The following is a 26,568-nucleotide window of genomic DNA, read 5'->3' on the forward strand; positions in this document are numbered from 1 at the left end:
CGCAGGCAACTTTTACAAAATTATCATTATTAATAATATAAGTTAATTAATTATTATGGAGAAAAAAAAAGAAAGTAAGTTGAAATGAATATATATATATATGTATATGTATATATTGACTGGTTTAAAAAATATATAAAATTTAAAAGGTTTCACCATATATTAATAATGCCGTGTAAATATGCATATGTGTAATAATAAAGTTGTAGTATCTAAGAAGTAGTGTAAAAGTTAAAAGGAAAATTTATTTACAGACTGGTTTCACGTCAGGTACATTAAATATTGATTACTGATAATTGGTCACTAATAATAATGTCATGCGCTTGAAAATTTAAAATATTTAACTTTATAAACTCATTATAGAGTTGAAGGGTTTCATCACTTTAATAAGTAAATGATCTTGATTTATCTTTAAAATAAAAAGTACACGCGGCATACTCTGGTATCAAAATATGCTCAGATGCAGACGTAATTTATGAAGAATCGAATGTATTTATTATAATATCTCGTATTAATTTTCCCTACGTCCACCAATATTCGCCACTAATTAATCACATTTCTGATATTCTCGCAGCGAATTAGTCTCCCCGTGTTACGTCACAATCCACGAAACCGCACTGCAGTAAATATAGTTTGTGCAGCCTGTAAATTTCGTCGTACGTACACGATCGTACATCCAAGATAACCACAGTCTCTCGCAAAATAATCTTGCTATTAATCTGAAATTTAGACGTAAATTGCGCGCTCCGTAAAACAAACGATAAGTTCCTTTTTTTTTCTTTTTTTTTTATTTATTCTATTGTCATTAAAATACTACGTGTTTCTTTTCCACTGAAAGTTTTTTTTTGTCTAAGTTCTATTTTAGACGATTAATAATTCGAGATATATCAAATATATAAATTTTTATATATTTAATCTCTTTTTTTTTTCTTTCAATATATGTGAAATTTTTTTTCCTCGCGAATTATATATCGTCCAAAATTAGAGGGTTTTTTTTTCTCTTTGATGATAAAATTGTTTTGTCATCTTAATCACTTGCAAAACCACTTTATCGCCAGAAACTTCTCGTAAACATCAATTTACAACGTTGCACATTACGTTACATTAGGAGGATACTAGCCACCTTTATAGCCGTAGTCTAACAGATACGTGATATACGATTGGATCGAGCTGGTAAACGATTTCGTAGCGCTTTCGGACTCCGTAATTTGTTTCTAAATATGCAGAGGAAAGATTAGAAATCAAAATACACGTAGACAATGTTACAATGAACAAGGAAGAAAACCGAAGAAAGTTGAAATTTACATAAATCCTTTAAGATCTGTTTTCATTTATTAGTAATATAAAAATATATTATTTGTAAATTGCAGTAAAAAGAAAAAAAAGTAAAAGGTGTCCACGATATAGTTTATGCTCGACCATATTTACGTTAATGATTGTTCTGCATTCTGAAATATATATTACTATACCGTTTTCCTCGCTTTGCCAGCCGATAAAATGAAAAAAAAAGCCGATAAAAAAAAGTCCAGAATTTAATTATATTTTTATAAAACAAAATGAAAGAAAAAATTCATACCTTTATTGATCTTTTCGACAAACATGCTTTATCCAAAAACAGACCGAATAATCTTAGAAAGAGTTTTATTATTAACAATGATATGTATCGAATCTTGTTAAACGTAAAAAAAAAAAAAATTATTTAATAGCGCGAAATAATAATAAAGTTGTACCGTATTTCAAACAGACGTATTGTATCTTTTAAAAATATTTCTACTATAAACAGAAAAGTCCTTTCTGAGATAAATCGATCTAATATAATTTCAACTTTATCATCAACTTTATCATTCTCCAAGTTTGTGCATACAAAAAACTTTCAAGTTAGATAATATAATCAGCTGTCTAATCTACATTATATATATATAAAAAAAAAATTTATTAAAAATTAATTTGACGTAAATTATAATCAATACATAATATATATATTAGGAATTGATAAATAACGGAACACCATCGACATTCTTACGACTTATTGCTGTACATACATATAGGTATACAGTGTATATGTATATACATATATAATACAGAATATGTAATATATTCTGCTTCATCTTTGGCATTTTAGTGAATCTCTTTAACATGCCCTCGTAAATTTATCTAATTCGATAAAATGATTTGTCTTGCGGGAGGAATAATATTTTAACATTTATACACAAAGTTACTTGAGCCTAAACGAACGTAGGATTTGTATTTACAATGGAACGTTATTTAAACGCTAAGAGTTCTATAAATCCCTTTGATTATAACGAAACGCGCACGCTGTCGCAAGGCGCAATTATGTACAAAGTGATCCCCTAAACGGGTAGAACGGCTTTATATCTCGCCTTCCAACCCTTTTCTTCTTGGTCTCTTTGTTTTTCTCTTCGTTTTGCCTTCAATCACGGGTCGACAGAAATATATATATATATATATATATATATATATATATATATATATATATATATCTCAAACCACCCCTTTAATTAATTCCTCCCATACCTTCTGGCAAATTATTATATCAGTTACGAGCTAACTTTCCTTCTTCAGAGTTCTCAAATAATTTTTTTTTTATATATTAATTTTCAAATAATAATTTTTTGACTAAACTGTTCAAAAGTCCAATGAGCAAGAACGAAGATAATAGGAAGAATTGTCCCCCCCTTTTTTTTTTCTTAACTCGAGCAAACTCGAAGGATTCAAATTTATCGCAGTTGCATATAATACATATACGTATAACAAAGAAACGTGAAAATTTATTGGCGCTTGTCGCATATTTAATTTTATTTCAGAACGCAATTTAATTAAAATTTAATTTCTTACCAAAGTGTGTGCCAATTATGGTAAAATAGAAGTTCGCATGTGAATCAAATGTTAGTTCGAAAGTTCATTTCGACGTTATCGGACCACCGCTAAAATATTACTGCTGAATCGGAACATCAATCTGCCGACGGACAGGAGCCTTATTTACGGACCTGATGGAACGTTGCCGGGACAGAAATAGATCCTTGGGGACGAGCGGCAAATATGTCCCTTAAAATAGGTCAACCGCAGGACGAAATAGGCATGAATATGGCGTACGTACTCCATTCGCACTATTTTCTTTTCTTTTCTTTTTTTTAGGACTGCGACCTTTTTCTTTCGTAATTAATATTTAACATCTCTGAATATATATAACGCATACAAATGTCTAATATATATTTTACACACCTTTACAACTGTATCTCTGATTACATCTTTAACGATTTGAAATTTATTAACGAATTAAAAACAATTTTAATTTAAACTTTTATAATCAACTTCTATAGATTAAATTTTACACGCAAGAAAATATATACTTCCGATATCTAATTAATTATTAAACTTTTTTTTTTGTATTAATAGAAAAGAGACAAAGTAATCTTTAGGTCGATTAAAAATATTTACACTCGTCAGATTAATTTGCCATTTATTTAATTTGCCGCTTCAATCCTATTAGACTTTTTTTTTTCTTTTCGTTTTTTTTTTCTTTTTCTCTTTGTTCGGAAAATGCTTCGAGGACTACTATTACTTTCACCGGATCGTGTGACCCATTTAAATACATGCCTCGATGTGGACGTTAGTCATTTCGCTGTTGCGTAATTGGTTGTTGACGTGCAGCTCGGATGAAGCGTTGCTGTGCACAAGGTCTTGTTTGCGATGCACCTGGCGCAAGTCGTGCACCGGCCCGATTGCGCGGCAACAGCTTTCAAGAGTTTTGCGAAAGGCCGCGCGAAACTCGCGATTGAAATATGCGTAGATTAGCGGGTTCAGGGCACTGTTGAAATATCCTACCCAGAACACCACCGCCACTACAACGTCGCCGCTTTTGCACGACTCGCACAGAGACGTGATGATATACCTGTATCGAACAAATATTCGCAATTATTATTATTAATTTTTTTTTCTTTTTTTTAATTAACCTAATTATAATTTAGACAAATCATACGCCGAAGCTCATTTCTTCAGTACCTTTTATGAAAAGACCGCACTAAGGTAAAGAAAAAAAAATTTTTGTTAGACTAAATCTTTCAATTACACCCAGATTTAATTAGTACAACACAATTATTATTTATTATTATTTAACCGAATTAATTGCTGTTCATATAGACCGCGATTTAATTCGGTTTCTTCAAAATTTTGTTGTACTAATTAAATCTGGGTTAGTTAAAAGATTTATTTGTATTTAGTTTGTTTGAAGTAATTCCTTTTTTATTTCCCCCCCTCAGTGTATACGTAGAAATAATCCGTATATTATGGTGAAGAGGAAGAAACGTAGTGTCTCATTTTCCGTCGACGTGACCTACATGCACCTGACGTCGAAATTGTTTCTATCGATAAAAGATCGAAGAATGGATTTACAGGCTTCTAGAGGACGACGACAAGTCTATCCCTCGTCGCGATCTCTCTTGAACCGCATTGTTATACAATTTTCTGCCCTCTTCCTACCTCCCTTCACCTCTGTTCCACTCACCGCTCCATTATCGATTTGAAAAGAAACAAATAATAGCCGCATTGAATTGCTCCATGTTAAAATACCGCAATTCTATAAAGCTAAAAATAAACCCCCTTTAGAATTTCTTCTAAATATACTAGAAGTGTGCTTCTGGTGCTTAGAAAACTTCTTTATTTCTGAACGTCTCTCTCTTATCTTTTTTTTTTCTTTTTACGCGGAGAGATAAAAGATTTTTCACCGCCGAGCTTCGTTTAATCATTACCATTTTTCTATTCGTTATTAATTATATAAATTTCCCGGCAAATTTCACATGCAGTTTTTAATATGTCGTCCGTGGAAAAAGGTGGAAAAATTCTTTTTTTAAAAAGAAAAAAAAAGTTTGATTAAATGTTTAATCTCGGAAGAACGATGCTCATGCTTTTGTAAGCATTTACGTCATTAATTAATATAAATTAAATAACGTGTCTCGTATTAGCGTATTAGCAAGCGTTAGATAAAAATAGACTGACCGCTGGTTAAGGTCAACCTTCTTTTTCTCTACTCATGTGAATGGCTAAAGCTCTTTACGTCGAGATAGTTTCACCATTGACCGTCACACGTCGTTCAATTCCTTTAAAAATTTCATCTACGTTTCTTTTTCTTTAACGATGACCGGCGCAACATAATTGCCACACAAATCGATACTTGATTTCTTTTGCCTACTTTTTATGCAATAATCCACACCTTGATTTATTCAAGACGATTTTTCATGCAGTAAGGCTCTGCATTAAATCGATATATTATAATCAGAAATAATATAGTACAAGACTGCGTGTGCAAATTCATATAAGCGGTTGAGAACATTTCGTTATAAAATTTGTCGTTAAATAAAAAAAATTTTTTTAACCAAGAATGCACGTAATAAATTTATAAATAAAATTTTTCAGATGTATGAATATTTTTTTTTTTTTAGCACACTGTTTTTAAGATCTGATCTACGAAGCAATTTTTGGAAAATTTATTTATGTCACTGTTAACGGATTCAATTTGTCGCAAAATAAAAAAAAATTAAAAAAAAGGGTCGCGTAGTACAAGTAGTAAAATCCTGAGACGTGTCAGATGGCGTCAAAAATATTCGGGAAAAGCCTGGTAGGTAAGAATGGAGATGTAGGTCAAGGATTTGTAATGAGGCCAGGTGAAGAGGGAGCGAGAGAAAGAGAAGTAGAGTATTGGCTTGTATTATTTGGCGAAATAATGGGAACAGAGATCCGATTCTCGAATATATAGGAAAATTGATAGCCTTATAGTGAATTTAACGGCGATATACTAGTGGAATTGCGCGACGAGAAATCAATTCCATTGTTTTTCCAGGGAAAGCGATAGAGCCGAGTGGAATCACGAGCGATGGTGTAATAGCGATTGATAACGAGCAAAATAGTCGAAAGCTATGAATTGTTCCGCTTCTTTCCCGTGTTTTCTCGTTGATACACTCCGAGTGTTCTTAAGTTATTGCGCTATATACTATTACTTTAATTACGTATTTGAATTCATACTTGTACTTCCGCCAAATAATTTGCATATACAATATTAATTGCGGTTGTAGTGTTTAACAAAACATTAATAACGTTACGTTAATAATATAAAATAAAGACAATATTAATAAAAAAAATATAAATTATAAAAAAAATATCTAGAAATAGTGGTGTTCTATAATATTAATAATTAAATTAATTCGAATTAAAATAAATTGGAAATCACTATAAAGTATATAATTAAAACTAGGTAGATGTAAACATCGAAAAGTCCTCTCAAATAAAACGACGCGGCTTACCGCGTTTTACTTCCACGAGAATTACTCGAGAGATCAAAGAGATCGTACAAGTGCAATGGGATTCGAATTACGAGACAGCCGGATAATCGATTAAACTCAAATATACGAAGCATTTAGCTTCCTTCTCTTATAACTTTGCTGATTTTCGGATCGATTTGGATTATCGCGAGGCATGGGACAACTCTGCTTTACTTTCTCTCGGCGATCTCCGGAAATATTGGGAACTCTTTTGGTATCCCGCAGAGAATTTTTCGCCCAAATAAACAGCCACTAAATGATTATATAGAATAATAAATTGGTGTATTCATATTTTGGAAAGACCACTGACGTTATTATCCCAATTTTTAAATAGAAATTTTATTTTTTATGTTATATTTACTTAATCAGAACAAAATTATTAATTTTATAAACGTAAGAATCGATAAATTTAATTAAAACTCAACTATTTGCACTTACAACTTTGAAATTAAATTATTAACATGTTATTTCTGCAAATATTAACAGTCAAATAAAACAAAAGAAATAAAAAAAAATTTTATTTTTTATTCGACAAATGAATAGATTTATCGGATAACAATGTAATTGATTTGCAACAGATATAACTGTTTTTTTTTTTTTTTTAATTGAAAGTCCCACACAATATATTGTGTCTCACGAAACGTAGTAAAATTAAAATTATCTATATTTATCAAATACGAGCGATGAATGTTTATCGCGTGTTAAAAGCCTATAAAATTTTTAAAACTACTCAGCCAATGAAAAAAAAAAATATATATATGTATATATACAGGTATAATATAATTTATATAATCTTTCTGTTAATAAAATTCCCTGAATATAAATTAAATCTAAGGATTTAAAAATCAGAAGCGACTTGAATTTTAAGTTTTCCTAATCGTAGCCGCAGGTCCGTTGTGATTTACCGTCACGGTGCTGCGTTATATCTCGAAAAGGGACACTTGACACACACCGGAACCTTCCTTTCTCCGCTTCGAGGTGGCTGCACACAACCCTCGAGCTCACTCTGTTGCAAATCTCCGGAGATCGCGGTGGCATACACTACTTTTCTCTATCGATCGCGACTCTCTCTCTATATAGGGAACATGTATAAACCGTCCGACCGGCCGACTCTCACCTCCTTTCCGCGTTACTGCACCCTCAGGAATTTTCGGAGGCGACACAGCGCAATATCCCTCGGCCTTCCGTTTTCGTTCGGATATCGTTTTATAATAATAGTCATACGGACCGATTTCTCGAGATCGACCTCGATTGATACGTATCCTCGGGAACATTTCGCCACCGTACAAACGTACGTACGTATGTATTATGCCATGTATGTTATGAAAATATGATACAGCGCTGCTTAATTCATGAGATTTCAACGAAATACTTCCGCGAGGTATGTATTATTAAATGTAATTTGATTTTAGTTTCTTGCCGGGATTTAATTTATTATTATCGTCTTTTTTTTTTAAGTAGAATATTTATATTGCGAATATCTTTTCCAGTTACAAGCACTGGAAAATGAAATTCGGAATGTTTAAGCTCCGTGGAAATTGATTAGTAAAATGGTTCTTTAAATTGAGACATGTAGATTATATAATGAAATTTTAATTTGAGTTGTAAAGAGAAAAAAAGTAAGAGATTTTATTAAAAATTAATTAAAAAATATATCAAAATAAATTTCTTTTTATTTTTAAATATAAAATTAAAACACATACGTATTTAATTTACGATCGTCGGTGTAATTTTTTGCGTACACGGTAATTTATGCGTAATTTAAAGATAATTTATAACATTGGAAATTACAAACGATTCCCTATATATATTGTTATTCACAATTATCCAATTATTAAAATTTCTCTAATATATGAATCACATATACTTGTAATGAAAAAAATACTTCGTTTTCTCTAATTATATTAAATTAACAATTCTATACAACTTTGGTGAATGCCAGCAATTTTTAAATGTCTTTATACAATTGCCTACAATTTTACAAAATTATATATAATTTCGTACAATCGCGATAATTTTATAAAATCACATTTTTTCATAAAAAAAATGGAGTTAATTAGATCCGTCACTGATTGCGATAACGAATATCATTAATAATGATTACGATTAAATTAAAATTTTTATTATACTAGAGATTACAGAACGGGTGATTCGCGCAAGTCATTTACTTACTCTTGTTCCTTTAACGTAAAAAAAAAATTGTTTTACATTAATTTTCGACATCAAACTTTGAATATATGTAGATATCTTTTCTTATTTATATTAAAAGAATAATTTAATTTGTTTATCCGGCTCTTTTTATCATCCTGATAATAATTAGAGAAACGATTGCAAAATAAAAGACTTTAAATTAAAAAAAAATATTTTCTCGTAAAGATTTCTTTTTTTTTTCTTTTGGAATAGATACTTTTATTATCGAACATCTCTTTTAAAAGATAAATAATACTCGCGTATAAAAATGATATTTTAAATCAATAATTATTATTTATTCGTGTTTAATTGTAGTTTTTAATTTTGTCAGATTATCAGCACGGGCTTCTAGAGTTTTATGTACTTTTCTAGTGTTCCCTTATACTACTTTCATTAAAATTTCATCATCTCATTTTCTGCTTGCGTTTAAATCGCTGACAATATTTTATATTTAACAGAATAAAACAGAATGACTAAGCTAATAAGTTTACTTTATATTTGAACAATTAGTAAACATAGTACATAATTTTTTCTTTTTTTCTTCGTTTTTTACACCTCGTTGTTTGCGCGGAAATGAGGTAAAATAAAGATGCATTTTACACACGTTACATCTCGCGTAGCTCTATTTATGTTCAATATTAATTATCAAATTTCAAGACTCAGTAAAAACTATTATTTTTAAAATACTCTACTGAAAAAAAAGAACTATCTCGATAAACTTTTTGTATTTAAAATTAGTAAAATATATTTGTATCTTATATTTCTTTTTTTTAATAATCTATATAAGAATTGTTAACAAAAACTGTGTATGTGAAAGAATCAAATAAGTAATGTCTTTAATTTTTTTAAATATTGTGACATAATAATTAATGTCACTTGGTAAAGATAATTATGAAATTAAAAAAAGGATCTGACAAGTCCCAAAGGATGCGTGTCTTTTATAAGCGTTTGATAATTCTTTCGAAGAGATAATGTAACGTCACGCCAACGGTTTACCACGCATACGTTTTACCTATGTAATTAACAAAGTGAACACGAAGGGAATACGAAACCAGCACACTGTGCGCTATAGTATAGAGCAAAATAACGTTAATTATTGTGACAGATTGTGCGCAACGTGTATCTCCCGCGTGTAATACTCGTTTGATAAGAAAAAAAACACTTACACGGCCTGTATTATCTTGTTTCATTATCGATCAAATTATTTCATATCATAGAATTGCAATTCAAATTTTAATAATTAAAAAAAATAAAAAAAACATAATATAATGTAATAAAATATTTTTAAAAAATAGAGCGATATTACATTTGTATCTTAATGACTTAATAGATGATAAAGTGGAATAAATGTAGAAAAAAATATACGTTACCAAAGAAAGAAAGGTAGCCAGCAAGCTAGAAACGCCGACATAATGATACCAAGTGTTCTCGCTGCCTTCCGCTCTCGTTTCATTTTACTGCTGCTAGTTATCGGTGGCTCTTCTGGCTGCGGTTCGGGTGACGATTGTTCCACGGTCGGCAGGGATGTTAAACCAGCTGAAATTCCGTTAATTTGCAGATGTTTATTTAGCAAAGCGGCTGCGACTTTGCTCCTGAAACACAAGCGTATATTAAATTATTACACAATGAATGATATATGTATACATAATTATTTAACTTAGTTATAATTTTTTATTTTTTTTATTTTACAAAGAAGCAGCTACTTTTTTTAAAAGTCGCAAAAACGAGTTTGGATTTTATTGTCTCATTTTATACATATACGAATTAATATTTTGTATTTATTAGATTTATTTAATACCGTGTCGTTGATGTTCGTTCAACTTTAATTTTCTCAGTCGCGAGTACGATGCACTATATTTTCAACACCATTTGGCCGTTTTCCAAGTTTAAATTATGCTACCTTTTTCGGCCTGCTAAGCCGTATGAAATTAATATCTTCCGGACATATAATTGTTTTATTATTACATTTTTCTTTTAATTTACCGCAGTACAATTGAATAAATTTCATCTTTGACCTTGCAATATATGTATGTAGGTCTTTTATTGCGATTTGATTAAACTTCTTTTTTTTTTTTATTAAAAAGAATTAAGTAGGTTTTTCAGTATTGATAGAATGTAATAATTATTATTTATTCTTTTAAAATAACTTGCACATAACTGGTACATAAAGAAATGATTGGATTACATTTATAAAATAACAAGTTGTATTTTATAATAAAAATTCCATGAATATTGCCGGTGAAATTAGGAATAAAACAATGAAATATTAAAGTTATCCAACTTTGAATTACTAATTAGCATATCCTAAATAAGTAGTTTATAAATGACTAGTTTACAAATAAGTAGTTTTCCTCATTACAGGAGGCAAACGCAATTAAACTTTGGTAGTTTACCAGCATATCCCGTTATGCATCAGTTCAGAAATCCTCATAGATACTGAGCGCAGATATTAATATCTAGATTTAACATCTTCAGAGAAAGTATATGTGTGTGTGCGTGTGGGTGTGTATGAAAGAGAGAGAGGAAGATAGGGAGATGTACAACAATATAATAATATCGTTGTAATTATTTCAATATTATTGTAACATACATTTTAGACATTCTCGTACAAGATTTCTTTATAATTATTTTTAAAATGATAGAAAATGCTTAAGGAAAATTTAATTAAATCATAAAATTATTAATTTTTAAATAGAAATACCTTCTTTCTTCGCATTAAGTTAGTCTCGATTTCTGATAAATATACCTATATATATTTTATAGATTACTTTCCCTTTTTTTATCGTTTTCTTTTTTCTTTTTTTTTTTTTTTTTTTTTTTTTTGAGGGGAAACTCAGTCAACACTTATCTTATCTCACCGAGAAAATTCCAGCACGATTCGATAAGCTGTAAGTTTACACATTGAAGAAGTTAGGGTAAAAGCTTTCTTCATCCTCTGCTTTGATCCAACTCGACCTTACTTTTCGAAACTTTTTGCAGATTAGATTACAAGTTTTCTTTGATGCATTCGTTTTTCTTTTTTTTTTTTTCATAAAAATACGTAACCGATTGAACCAGGTCGTCCAAGATTTTTAGTAAAAAATCAGAAAAGAAAACAAATTGAAAAAAAATTTAACTTTTACGGTGGAAATATTACAAAAGAAGGATGATATTTAAATTAAAAGCGTTCAATTTTATAATTAATAAAACGTAATAATAAAGAAATAATTGTACGTTGAATTTTCATCTATTAAAGTTATTTATAATAATTTCTTTATAATAATTACAATTGTGTTATCTACGGCCGACGAATGTTGCCGGTTCACTTACATTTATATCTTCCAGTTAGGGTAGATCAGGTTGTATTTCATCCTTCCGTCCTTCCTTCTTCGCTTCCGTGGCAGTATTCTGGATTATATCTTGAAGCACTTTAAATCACTTCACACTATATTACACTGCTCTGCTTTTTTTTATAATCACTAACACTGTCACTCGCGAGACGAACGACCGAAAGAATGACGGTGGATTATCGCGGCGATTTTGTACGATTAAAATTAAGAAGCGCGACGAACGATCATTTATTTTATAAATTTGCACTCTCGATATTGATACCGTTGCTCACCCGGTGAGTCCTCCACTCGAGCCGTCTTCAATCCCGACACAAGGAACTGGCTGCAATGCAAAGCGAAGTCCAAGAGTCACTTTTGACGATCAATTGCCGTCGGCGGAATGAACGGGGCCGAAAACTCGAGCTAAGCGGCCGCGACGTGAAAATGTTCCCCGCGCACTTTATCTTCCTCCAGTTCCTCAAAACTCGCTTGTTCGATACAGGATGAAAGCCTCGGCCGCGACGGAGAAGACGGGCGAGGTGCAGATCTCGCGCTCTGATAATGGCGGTTGCCGAAACCCGCTGAACGTCGCTGAAGGAGATGGCGAGTGAAGCTGCTCGTCGATGCCGGACGCGGCGCCCCTCAGGCCGACCACGGTAATGTTCAGGTCGGACGCGCCGTACGCTCTGGTGCCGCATAACCTTTTCTTTCCGAAGCACTTTTTTGAAGCCCGAAACGAAGCACAGAGCAACGAGTAGAATGACACAGACGTATAAAAAATGATCGTTCGTTTCCGAGCCGATCGTCGACACTCGTTCGTGTCCGAAAACTTCCTATTCACGGTCGAAAATACGCGTACTTGCGGAGAGATTAACGACACGTCCGATCGCCCGTGTCTCCGCAACTAGACTGGCCATTACAGGTTTCGGTCCTTAGAGAAAACGAGAGGACTGCGTAAAAAAGTGAGACAGTAATAGGATAGGTCGCGAATCGCGCGTTGTCCTTTTCTCGCGCTGTGTTGTGGAGGCGTCCAAGCTCAAGGCCAAGCGCTCGTCTTTTTATGTATGTTTTGATGCGCTCGACGAGCTCGAGCATATGTTTTTCCCGATACGGAGCTCGACCATCACTTTCGAGCTCTTAAATCGTCGTTGTTAAATACATTCGTGTTCGATCAAGCCCCAAAAATAATCTAATAATCATAAAAATTTATCTTAATTGATTGATGATTTTAATAATTGCATTAATGTATCAGCTGTCCAGTCGGTGATTTTGAGATTTCGTTTAATTTTAATATTTAATTAAAATGTCCAAGCAAAGACGGTTTTTGCGATTTCCCCTCCTCTCCCCGCGCCTCACCCGTGCGCACCCGCAATCGTATTAGGGCGCCGACCAATCACAGCGCTCCATGGATTGCCTGATCGCAAGCTCGCAACAAACTACATGACACGTGTTCCTACTGCGTACGAGACGACACGCGGTCCACGCGGAGGGCATCGTGGAGAGTATCGCGGACTATTCCGCGACTATCACGTCGTCGGTGACCTCGACGATGTCCGGGAGGGTGATAGAAGACCCTATCGCGCCGACAAAACATTGGGTTCTATGGATCTCCTGATCGCTAACGATCTACGCAACCCGTTACGCGGTTAAGATACGCCGGCCACGCGGTCCACGCAGAGAGCATCGTGGAGAGTATCGTGGACTATCCCGCGAGTGTCCAGTGCGCGAAACGATGACTCGACACGTCCCATCTGAGGGGAGGAGGAGGCCCAGGAAGGGTATCATACATCGGCGGAGCAACTTTTAGGTGAGAATTAATTCTTTATTAAAATATGTCATTTTATTAATTTTATTTTTATATATATTTTTTTAAAGAATCAAATGCATACGCGTAATTTTTTTTTTGTTTGAACATTAACTATTTTCAGCACATCTACATTAATATTGTTTAATTTTATGTTACAGTCACCGGCAGAAATCTACAACTCCGCCGAAGCTCATGCAGATTGGTAAGTTGCATGATTTTATTTTTTTGTAGTTTATAATTGGAGCCTTTCGAAAAATAGCGCACGCGAAGCGTGCGCATGGTTCGTTCAAGTTTCTTAAAAAAAATCACACGCAGTAACATTAACAGCTGACGTTTACTCTCAATGAGCATCGCGGAAAAAAAAAGAACGGCAACAGTTAACAGCTAATTCCCGCGTAACGCCAGCATTTTTTTAAATAAGAAGGGTGATGCGTTAATTCCTTTATATTTTAATAAAGTCCCAAACACGATTACAAATAACTCTTTTCTTATTCACCGATCTAAATTGTGTCATTATTGTTTCAAATGGTCTATTATCAGATAATTACATCAGTGTCTTATGCAATAATTCGAACGTGAAAGATTAATGCGTTGCTACGTTACGTCTCGCTCGTCCTGGGAATATAACCGCGATGGTATTTTAACCAACGTACCGAACAGTTCGGCAGCGCTTCCAAGGTCTCTTCCAGCGGAAAGAGCTTATCCTGATTTAAACAAGTGCGTCGCAAACTGCAGCCTCAACTTCTTTTTAAACCGTACACACGTCGCAGTTTATTCCACGCTCGCGCGTTATTTGCAATTCTTTTCAACAAATCTTAACAGCGCGCGGTGACCTAGTTCAGAAACCTAGCTATGTCAGGCCTTCGGTACACATTTCGACGAAATCCCACGCGAACATACACGGGAGCGAATTGATATTAGCCCGAGGACTGTAGCCCGCGATGGCAAAATAGGCCGCCTGGAAATCTCGCGCGGTCTATTAAAACGTTTTAACATTTTAAACTACACTGCGATTGCAGCTGTATTAGTTGTACGCGCTCACTCATCTACAATTACTGCATGTGTATGATAAATAGATTTCCTTTTGAAGTCCAAATTTTTCTCGAGTCAAAAATGTTTTTTTCTTTCTTTTTTTTTTTTTTTTTTTTTTAAAGATAAAGGAGATTTAATATATTACGGTCGTTCGGCAATTAGTACGTAAATTGTAGTTCAAATTGCGAGATTAATTATATTATAACTTGTACGAAACGTATAATGGTTGTTTAGCTGTTAACTTAACGATGTCAGTGTAGTTTAGAGTAATGATGATTATCGTTTGTTAGAGTATGCGATAACGAACACTTGATGCTGTCCTAGCCGCAATCTTCGCCGTTCCCGTTAATGAGGGGCCGTGCATAATTGAACTTTGATAATCGCCTGTCTAAAAGCGCAGCACGAGCTTAAGATTATTAAATATTAAAACTGTATTTTATAATTGACAAAGTTGCGCCGCTAATTGACAACTGTATTTGATAAGCCGGGCTTCGCGATGGGAGAAACGGGCGGCCTTTCGCGCGGTAACGTAATAAAACCTAAAATAATTAATGGAACGGTGAAAATAAGAAAACGAATTTTATCAACGCGAAGGGAATTTATTCTAGATAAAAGAAATTGTTGTGCAAAAATTTTTGCCCATAAGTCTATTATGGTTTTAATAATATTTTTACTAAAGCTCGTTGAGCAAAAAAAAAAAAGAATGTAATCATCGACGATCCTTCCTGTCGAAAGGGAGGGAACGGATACCGGGTGAGCTTGGATGTTAGCGAGCGACATCGGAATTGCTAAAGCGATTCCCGCCTGGCAATTTCGAGGCGAGGAAGAACGTGAGTTACCATACATGTATTCTAAGCACTAGGAAAGCAAGAGGAAATAGCGGTATTTGAAGGCTAGAAGCAGGCTGTTAGTGTGCAGTACTGCCGGTGGCCCGAATTGAAGGTAGGATAAATTGTATGAAAAGCAGACCTCCGGGACATTCTCGCAATTGAAAGTCTGATTCCCAAAAGATTATCTTCCTGACTTCGTCTTCTTAAGAATACAAACATTCACGTATTTTCTATTGCAACAGAATATGCGAGGTACGATTTGAAAATTACTTCTCCTTTGTGGAAATTTAATTATAATAGAAAAACAATTTGTTTTTCTCTCTCTCTCTCTCTCTTTTAATTGCCGATGAAATTCGTGTTTGTGTGAAACTCGATAATAAATACGATAATAAAAGTATAGCGTGAAAAAAAATTTCTTTTTTAAGAAAGAAATATGATTTTGAAATAAGAGCCCGTATGCTTGACGTGGAAAAAGAAACTTGATATTCAATAATGGAATTTAATCTCAAGCTTCGAAGCGACGTTTTATTATAATGTAGACGACGATGTCTAAAGCTCAATTACCTAGAATTTAAGCTAACACGCTTCCGGAAGAAACTTCGATAATTCTTTTCACGGCGAAAATGTCAAAAGCCAATTTGCACACGTCTCCGGCTGATAATGAACTTCATTAGCGTGCAATTCAAAAAGTGATTCAAAGAAATAAAGTCTGATTTAAAGATGTGCACGGCAAATTTCTTTCGAAATGACTCCTCAGTTTTAGCATATCAAAGTGAACAGGAGGATACGCGTTCTTTTCCGTCCGACTTTTGTTTTTCTATTTCGGAAAGTAGTTGTTCCATCACAAAAGACAACAGATTCATTGAAAGCACCATGAGAAACCCGAATTAAAATTAAAAATTATTTATTATATATCAGAATATATTCCCTTTTTTTCTCTCTCTCTTTGTGTGTAACGTTTAATTTTATCAGAGATCGTTTTTCTCATTTTACGTTAAGAAAAAAATTTTTGCATTCCATCTTTTGCAATAAAGGAAATTGTTTAACATATAATTATTTTAAATAAATAACAATTATACGCGTCTTACATGGCACTTTAAACACTTTGTTTCTACAAACTGTACATTCAATAATGCGTTTATATATTAATTATATTTTTAATCCTTTCGTGGCACGTGTCATTATCGAATGGCAGATGACGTGCTGTTGTCTAACCGCAGTCGAGTCTTTTCTACTGATGGATAGTTGAAAGCGGCACTTGATATTCCGATCAATCTCTATCGTCTTCCTTGTCGTAAACTTTACGGAAACTTAAACTGTACATATATACGGAACGTATCCTTCCCATAGGGATTCCACAATCGATTTATACTTGGCTCTTTCTCACGGGAAATGTTAAGGAATTTTCTATTTTAAAATAAAAAAGACTTGTAGTTTACATAAAACTAAGTTAACAATTAAATTCCGTATGTATACGTATGTAAATATATAAGTTTTATATTTCATACGTGCGTGTATGTGTGCACGTATTGTCTATTCATGTATCTGTACAAAATTATTTTTTTTTAAATTTATTTATTTTGTTAAAAATTTATTAATTTGTCACCATCTATTCTTTTATTTGTAATTTGCAATTTTTTAAATTTACTTTGACATACTAAAGAAAAGAAGGATATTTTAATCATATTTAAACCTTTTAAAATTTAGAATGTTAATTTCTCGATAAACTTTAACCTTTAAGTGTGCAACTTTGCATATATGCAAAGCGATTTTTCGATATTCCGTGTTCCTTCCCTTATTAAGTCTGAACTAGAAACGTTTTGCACATCTACAAAAGATGTTCTTTAAAAAAGAATTTAAATTAGTGGAGAAGAATTTTTGCACGTCTACAAAGAGGTTCCTCTGCAAAGAATTCAAATTAATAATACATAAAAATCTTTAAAATACTTTCTACTTTTTTAAGTAATTATTGATGATTTGAAAATATTTAATGCTACGAAAAGTCACATATTTAATATTGAGACATACATAATAACAATAATGTCATTATTGAGATTGACGTTAAAAAATTTTTGTTAACATGTTTAGTTTAATTTATTGCCATTATGAGGCTGTATGAATTGTAGTTGTACATGAGCAACACGTGCTCCGTTACAGCGGCAGTAACTACTGCGACTACAGTTGCAACTTGAAACATTGGGCTAAGAGGAAAGTTTGGTCGTCAAAGTGAACAATGCAGGGCATCGTGACGAGGGAACTGATAAGCAAGAATAAAGTTTCTATTGAATTTACGAATTTCTTTAAAATAAAAGAGAAGACACAACGGAAAAGAAAAGAAAGTTTGATAAGAAATTTATTCTTGTATATCATAATTAGATACATGGATTATTTTATTTTAAGATGCAACTTTTAATAATTACCTTATTCAAAGTCTTCGTTTATTGAAATTAGAGACTTTTAAAAAGTATATGTATTTTAGTTTTAATCTTATTATTGGCTTTTAGTTTTCTTTTTTTTTTTTTTTTGTTAAGAGATGCATAAAATATTACGACACATTTTGACACGAGTAATTCGGAATTTGAAGTAACCAAAAAGAAACGATTCAAAAAAGTGCAGCGTAATCCAATCGTCAAATGTCGATTTTGTATGGCCAAGCCAATTTCCTTTCGGAATATTTGCGCGCAAGTTACCGCCTCTTGCAAGTTCGTATCCTTTTAAAGATAAGAAGGAGACGGGGAAAAGCGAGGAGTAATGAAAGTGACAAGGCAGATGGGTCACGAAGTAAGTAATAATCTTTTAGATTAAGGCCAGAGAAACTGCTGGATAATCCTGGAAAGTTCAATTTCAAGCCGCTAAAAGAGCCATCGCTCTCTTTCCTCGCTCGCCAATTCGAAAGCTCGCACAAAGAGATAGAATTTGCGAAATGGAATTCACTGGGGGGGAAAGAACGTCAAAGGATAATTATGTTGGACAGCTGTTATGGATTGGAGCTTATGGTTTTTCTTTACAGCGCGTTTTACAAATCACGTCGTGTAACGATAAATACAATTAGACGCGAAATGCGTGTGTGTGTGCGTGCGTGGGTGCATGCGCTGAATGCTAAACAATCGCGTCGATTCTGATATTGGCAAATAGAGAAACTGGCAAGACTAATAATTATTTATTTTCTTCGTTGACCGCAATCGAGTTTTTATTTTATTTTATTTTAAATTTAAATATGCAAAATTAAATAATATAACGTTGTCAAAAGTTAAATCTCTAACTATAATTAAACTTCTTTGTGAATAATCTATGTTCGCGATGATATTCGCAATATTCATGAATTTCTCAACAATGTGACGCGAGATATATTGCATTCGTCATGAGCGTAATAATTACGCGCGATTAATAACAGTGATAAAAGCTATATGTAAAGCCAGTGACGTAAAGCTTATCATCGATAAGTCTACATAATTCACATATGATATGCTTTTTTCAAGATTGCGCGTTCGCAATTGTAACGTACTAATAAATTACGATATTATTGTTGCAGTTGTCATTATTATTAAGACAACTTTTCAATCAAATTTTCTATAAATGTAAATTAAATGTATCTATTTCTACGTAATCCTTCGGTTTTTAAATTTATTGCCGTGAGTTTGCGATTTAAAGAAATTATTTATTTTTATACGATTTTACTACGAGTTCTTTCTTTTTATCACTTAATGTGATAAAACTTGCAATTAAATTACAGAAATTTAAGTAAATTAAATTGTAAATTTATAAAGTTATAATACGTACAAGTACATTAATTAAAAAGAAATTAATCAGTTAAAGAAATTATAAAAAAAAAAAAATAATAAAACTGTTAAGATAAAATTAGGTATTACAACTTTATCTCATGATGTTCTTTCTCGCGCGTAAATTTTCTCGGAAAATACGGCCCGAGACATTTGAGCTCTACGATGTTTAAGAAATGGACAAAAGTTTAAAATGAGGCCGCTATTCTGTGATTGCAGCCGCGCTTCTTTCACGGGATATATTGTGCCAACAACAACGAAAGCTCCGTTTTGTCTCGTTGTACCGGCGGAAGAGATGAAAATCAAGAATGGATATCTTGCTTTCGAATACGTCGCTTCAAAATACACGACAATATCATTGTTATTATACAGTATTGAATGCAACACAGAGAAAGCATAAGACACATCCTTCCCTCCCGACTGTAGAAATTATAAAACATTACTTTAAACTGCATCAATCTTGAGTAAAGAAACAATGAGCGAAGAATTAATGACAAACTAATAATAAACCACAGTGCGTTTTTTTTTCTTTTTTTTTCTTTAACATAATATATTCATAGGATTAATTAAAGACGCGTTATGGTACTTAACAATATTCTAAAACAATTATTTACTATTTACTTGTCAGCTGAAAATGACAAAGTGATTCAAGTTATTAAACCGGCGGTAATTGCGTAAACTAACGTTTGGTGGAATAATCACCGGGAACGCGGAAAGAGGATTAATATCGTACGCAAGGAAAATGTTTATTTGCAACTTTGTTGCAAATAATCGGAGCACAAGGAATTCTCGATATCATTTGAAACGGTGGGACGCGATTCACGGCCAGAGGGATAGATGGTCATGTCTGCACCTGAAATTCGCCTGGACCTAACCGAGCCGTAGAAACAGTCTATAACAGTGAGATTAATAGCGGTGTGTCAAGCGGGGAATTGCGTAACAGGTTCATTCCAAGGAGAAACGGATTTCGGATTGCCATGCAATTTAAAACATTTCCCCGTAATTCGCACAGCACCCTTAATCCGTGTGAATTAACTTAATCTTGAGTAAAGAAGGAACGATCCGGATAGAACTCGCCCACGCCCCGGTGAAAATTGCTACCAAAAATTGATCTCGAGGAACCACGAATACTATTTCTTATTTGAAAGATTCACTTTTTCGTTTAATCATATCTTATTAAGTTAACCGCGGGTTACTTTTAACGAGTTTATTTAATTTTAACTTCTCTTTTATTAAATTAAGCTCGTTAACTAATTTTTTTTTATTATTGATTTACTTTCGTTTAAATGTGAATTTTTATTTCGGTATTTCGACCGTACGAAGAATTGAGCTTGATAATAAATAGCTAAACTTAAACCAATTGGAATCGCAGTCATTTTCGTAGAATTCTCTACGGTACCTCGTTAGCAGATGGATTTCATATAGATGCTGCCGTATAAATTTCCACAGAATTTAAAAGTTAAAGCCAGAACAACGACAATGAGAAAATTGAAAAAATTTAATTACATCTCTTCGTATCGCTTACCTCTTCATTTTTCCTATCTGTTCGCACTTTCTACAAAAGGTACGCCTTTTTATAATTGCTATGTTGATGAGAGAGAGAAAGAGAGAGACAGAGAATAAAATAAAGCTATCGTTTTTTCAAAGCTCGCATTCTGTTTCGGCGCGAATCCAACGACGAAGTATGATTTATCGATGGCAATTAAATTCAATCAAAACTTGATTTTTTTTTTTTTTTATCCCGGTAGCGTCGAGAAAACCTTCGACGGTGGTAAAAATTGATCACACAAATCCATTGGCACTCACTTCGGAATATAGCACAAACTCCGGAATTTCCTGGCTTTCGAAAATCTTTTTTTTTTCGTACCAAAAAGAATATAAAAATTTTGAATATTCGAAGGCGTACTTTAACTAGAACAAATTCTTAGATTTTCACATATTTCGCATTATCTAAAAAGAATTACACAATTTATGAAAAATTCTATATAAAAAAAAATTGGCGTTAAGAACAATCTAATTATTGCTTTATTATCTCGACGCTGATTAAATCGACGAGAAATAAAAATCGCAATCGAAACGACGCATAACTGAACTAATAGACGAGTATCGAAATATCCGCCACAAAAATATGCGATTTAATGTTCGACATAATATTCGGCATAATATTTGGCATGATACAAGGCATAATTCAGCATATAACATCTTCTATAACGCGTTCTATAACGTGCAAATTGTGTAGAGGTGAGATAGAGAGAGAGAAACAGTGATAGTGGGACGAATAGGTAGCGGAGGGTGAGGAGGGAGTGAGACGGGTGTACGTGTCGCGCGCGAGCTTCGCCCTCTCAGTCTGTCCTTCTCCAAAGCTCGAGCACGTACACAGAAGCCGCGCCGTCCTTGCCAAAAGTGATACGCATTTGCGTTCAATGAAAATCTCTCGCTATGAAAACTACTTTCTTCTTCTCATTCTCCGTATGGTGAAAACACCTGTGATAACGCCTCTCTTTTACATCTATCGAGTCGCTTTGTAATTAGGATTTATTAAAACAGCACACGCGAGGCGTGTTAGCTATTAACGTTATCGCGTGTGATAAGAAGTACACTTTTGAGAAACAGAAAAATTGTTCGGATTATTAGATTACTATTAGAGCTGGATTGAACTTTTGTAACGATGACGATTTCGGAGACCGAAAGTTACGATTAATTTCGGAATCGCAATAAAAGGCCTCGTTAGTTTTTACTTTTTTTGGTTTTTTTTGGGGGAGAGGACGTCTCGAGCTCGCCGAGCACATAAAGAACATGTAAACAGATTAACTCCGCGTTGATCTCGCCGCTGAGAGAACTCCGCGCAAGGACAAATTGACGATCGACTATATCGACTGTCTCACTCTTTTTACGCGATCGTCTCTTTTCTTCCAGTGGCCGAAATCTCTAGCGGCCACTTCAGTCTAGTTGCGAAGGTTCGGGCGCGAGGATGTATTGCTAATCGCTTCGCAATTTCGCGTACTTTCGACCGCGGATAGGACGCTTTCGCATACAAATAAGTGTCGACGTTGTCGACTCGGAAACGAACGATCATTTTCCGTGCTCGTGTGCTATGCCACTCGTCGTTCTGTGGCTCGTTTCGGGCTTCGAAAAAGTGCTTCGGAAAGAAAAGGTTATGCGGCACCAGAGCGCACGGCGCGTCCGACCTGAACATTACCGTGGTCGGCCTGAGGGGCGCCGCGTCCGGCATCGACGAGCAGCTTCACTCGCCATCTTCTTCAGCGACGTTCAGCGGGTTTCGGCAGCCGCCATTACCAGAGCGCGAGGTCTGCACCTCGCCCGTCTTCTCCGTCGCGGCCGAGGCTTTCATCCTGTATCGAACAAGCGAGTTTTGAGGAACTAGAAAGATAAAGTGCGCGGGGAACATTTTCACGTCGCGGCCGCTTAGCTCGAGTTTTCGGCCCCGTTCATTCCGCCGACGGCAATTGATCGTCAAAAGTGACTCTTGGACTTCGCTTTGCATTGCAGCCAGTTCCTTGTGTCGGGATTGAGGACGACTCGAGTGGAGGACTCACCGGGTGAGCAACGGTATCAATATCGAGAGTGCAAATTTATAAAATAAATGATCGTTCGTCGCGCTTCTTAATTTTAATCATAAAAAATCGTCGCGATAATCCACCGTCATTCTTTCGGTCGTTCGTCTCGCGAGTGACAGTGTTAGTGATTATAAAAAAAAGCAGAGCAGTGTAATATAGTGTGAAGTGATTTAAAGTGCTTCAAGATAATCCAGAATACTGCCACGGAAGCAAAGAAGGAAGGATGGAAGGATGGCAAATAACCTGCCCTAACCTAAAGAAGGAAGCTACCAAAGTAAGTAAATCGACAATACGTCTGTTGCTTACTCAATTGTAATCATCTTAAAAAAATTATTAATTAACTAATATCCGAATGTAATACCGCCCGCGAATTGAGATCTTTTGACAAACAACGCGCGCATGGTTTTTTTTAACAATGTATAAAAATAGCATAATACATTTTTGTTAAAAAAAAAAGAAAAAAAATAACAAAGAAATTATCAATGTATTAAAATATATTTGCATCACAATTACAATAAAATATTACAATTTACAGTAAATTATTAAAATAATTTTTGATAAATTTTTAATATCTCAACTTTGCTGTTGGCTGCTGCACTAGCTACAATGAATTGTAAATAAAATGTAGAGTCGTTGAAAATGCTCCTTTGTATTTGTACGGACACTGTCGAGGCTTACTAAATCGAGATTCCACCACCGCAATTTGCATAACTCTTGTCAAAGTTACTCTGAACTTATATTGTTTACCGCTAACTGCACGCAGTGACCTGCGGCCTCAAGTTCCGAGACAAAGCTTGTACCGAAATTGCGTTGGAAGTTTACTGGACCGTACTGTGTTTACGCATCTCTTTATTTCATTTTCAACCGGATTGTTTGACAAGTACATACGCAGTCAGAAATTTCACAAAGGAAAAGAAAGAGAAACAAAATTAATTCGAACTTTTTTCCTAAATTTTCTTCAGAAAATACCATAAAAGAAAAAGAAACTAAATTAAGAAATAAACTAAACCAAACTAATTCAAAACTATTACGTACTTTTTACAATATTACGTTTGTAGAAAAATTTTGCAGCATTGAATCGTAAAAAAAAACATTTACAAGAGAAACTAATAATCACAAGTTATCATGGCGCGAATAAAATAATCTTGCAGTATTATTATAAATACCTAGTCTCATAATTTTCTGTTAACACAATTAAACGTGTACTTATCCACGTTCGGTTTAATTAATCGACTTGTGTACATCATTCCCGGTTTTAATTGTACCTGTGGGAATATGTATCGATTATATTCGAGGGCAAGCTCTTCCTTCCTCTCTCCCTCTATTTCTCCGCTAACGCGACGAAAAATAAAAGTATACTAGTGAACCGGAAATACTTGGTCTTACGGGGATGCATTATCTGCGCTCTCACCCTGTTAATTAAAACTTAACAGGATGCTGTAGCACTTGCATCATGTCGTATTATGCAACTCTACGTAATGGTGCACTTAGTCCGAAATAGATTCGCCCGACGATAGCAGACGTTAAGTGCAAGATTAACGCGCCACTTATCAGCAGGCGACATATTTATTGATAATTCTTATAACAGCATATATTTATTCTCGGGATTCTTACCATAATTAATTAATTTATGCATTTAGTGTAATTAAAGTCCTTTTTATACGACTCGGAGATGTATTTTTCTCTTGCCGTTGGTTACTGTAACAAATTACAGCTGCCTTTTAATTTCTTACAATTTCTTCTATTTATTTCCATAAATATACTTTTATAATTTTATGTGCACATTTTAATTTCTTTTCTTTTTTTAATTACTGGCATAATAACAGAGCGCTCGCCTCTCGCGCGTTATTTAATTTTTTTTTCTTTCTTTTTTTTATCGCGCGTAGCAGAATACTACACGCGCCGAAAAATAATTATATTATGTTACTCTTTTTAGCTTTGAATTATTTTATATTATTATTTTTTAGCTGAGATAACGTATAGTTGGTAATAATTGACATTGACGATTATTCTGTGATCGATAATCTGTACTCGCATGTGATACTAATCACGTCAAACATTTTCTGTATCAGATAAACTTTCGGAGAAGAAAAGGGGACCTTTCACCGAAGGAGAATCAGCTCCACGTTCTAGACTGAGAGGAGGAGGAGGCCTCGGAAAGGCATCCTGCATCATCGGAGCAACCCCATGGGTAAGCATAATTTTTATTAGCAAAACAGTTGCTTTGACGTTTTTATTATATAATTAAAAAATTAATTAGGACCGCGTTGCTTTGACGTATTATTTAATTGAAAAATCAGAGACGCGTATAATTTTTTTTTTTTTTTTTCTAAACGATAGTAATCACGTTGAACTTTTTCTGTTACAGATTAACTTCCGGTGAAGAATAGAAGAATTTATTGAAGAGGAATCAGCGTACAACCTACAACCTACATCCTGAGAGGAGGAGCTGGCCCGGGATGGGCATCATACATCGGCGGAGCAACTTTTAAGTGAGTATCAAGTTTTCTTAAAAGAAAATCCGTTGCTTTGTTTTATTAACAGATAAACTCTTGATTTTTATTTATAATTTTTTTATTTTTTTTATTTTATTAAATTAATTGAAGAATAAATTAGAAACGCGTAATCTTTTTTTTTTTTTTTTCTTAAACCGAATACATTAATTTACAATAATTTTGTTTTTATTTTATGTTACAGTCACCGGCAGAATTGCAGAACTCCGCTGATGCTCATGCAGATCGGTGAGTCGCATGGTTTTTTTTAATATGGTTGTGGGATAATTTTTAAACGTTAATAATAAATTAATTATCTACTTTAAATATTTTACAATTACTGAAATGTATGAAATATGTTTCGCAAGAAAGTCTTGAATATAATGAGAATAAAATTACGTGGAAATTGAAGAGAAACTCATTTATCTAATGGCCAATGTTGACGGTGAATGAAATCTCGGCGTATCCATGTCAAAAGTCCTTTCGTGTACGTACACACGTCCGCGGCAATTTATTTTAAATACGAGCGTTTCACAATTCTTGCGCGATGTCACATTGACTATTCAATTATTTCAATTCGCACAAAGTCAATTAAAGTGCAAGTCAATTAAACAAATAAAGTTTTTATTTTAAATTTAATTTCGCATAATTATTTCATCCGTGAAATTGATATTTAAAATTCGAGTGAAGTCTAGTTGTTTTTTCTTCGAAACGTCTTTCTATGCATTTCAGAATAATCAGTTTCTCGCGAGCAATTTAACTTTTTAAAAGTCTCGTACCCCGAGCCGGAAGATTCCCTATATGTGATGCCTGCCGTTCGGTAGACATTTTTAAGGCTTTAAAATACTCTTTTCCGTTTGCTCGTCATTCCCTACGATAATAAAAAAAAAAGAAAAAAAACGATAAAGAGAAAAAGCGATCAACCAGAAAAATGCATCAACCAACATCGATCGTAAAACTGCTGTAGCTGCTTCGAAAAGTAAGAAAAAAGAAAGAAACGGGTGGGGATAAAATTTTCTGCCGATATCTATTTTAATAGTTAATGCATTTTATGCATATAAAATAAAGGAAAAAAAATTAACGAGAGATAATAAGTATAATAAATAAGAAAAAAAGACGCTAACATGATCACGAGAGCGGAGGAAAAGCGATGTTTCAGGGTGACAAAAATTACCGGCTTTAAGCCATCGTCGCGATCGTCACGATCTTTCGTAGAA

At 33.8% G+C, this 26,568-nt stretch overlaps 1 protein-coding gene and 1 long non-coding RNA gene across 5 annotated transcripts in view; one reads left to right on the top strand and one right to left on the bottom strand.

Annotated features, from left to right (window-relative positions):
• Positions 1–252: 252 nt before the first annotated feature.
• Positions 253–26,568, bottom strand: part of LOC139103751 (octopamine receptor beta-1R) — a 49,134-nt gene continuing 22,818 nt past the window's right edge. For all 4 annotated transcript variants that reach the window (XM_070658733.1, XM_070658732.1, XM_070658731.1 and 1 more), the window contains 2 exons: positions 9,896–10,117; positions 253–3,913 (listed from right to left, as the gene is read on the bottom strand). In XM_070658733.1, coding sequence (XP_070514834.1) covers positions 3,607–3,913; positions 9,896–10,117 — 529 coding nt within the window. In that variant the 3' untranslated portion in view covers positions 253–3,606. The remainder of the gene's footprint in view (positions 3,914–9,895; positions 10,118–26,568) is intronic.
• Positions 20,730–25,639, top strand: LOC139103770 (uncharacterized). The gene is made up of 3 exons (XR_011545947.1): positions 20,730–23,133; positions 24,932–25,050; positions 25,228–25,639. It is a non-coding gene; the product is annotated as an uncharacterized lncRNA (long non-coding RNA).

Source organism: Cardiocondyla obscurior, linkage group LG06 (assembly GCF_019399895.1).
Source record: "Cardiocondyla obscurior isolate alpha-2009 linkage group LG06, Cobs3.1, whole genome shotgun sequence".
Classification (NCBI taxonomy): Eukaryota; Metazoa; Arthropoda; class Insecta; order Hymenoptera; family Formicidae; genus Cardiocondyla; species Cardiocondyla obscurior.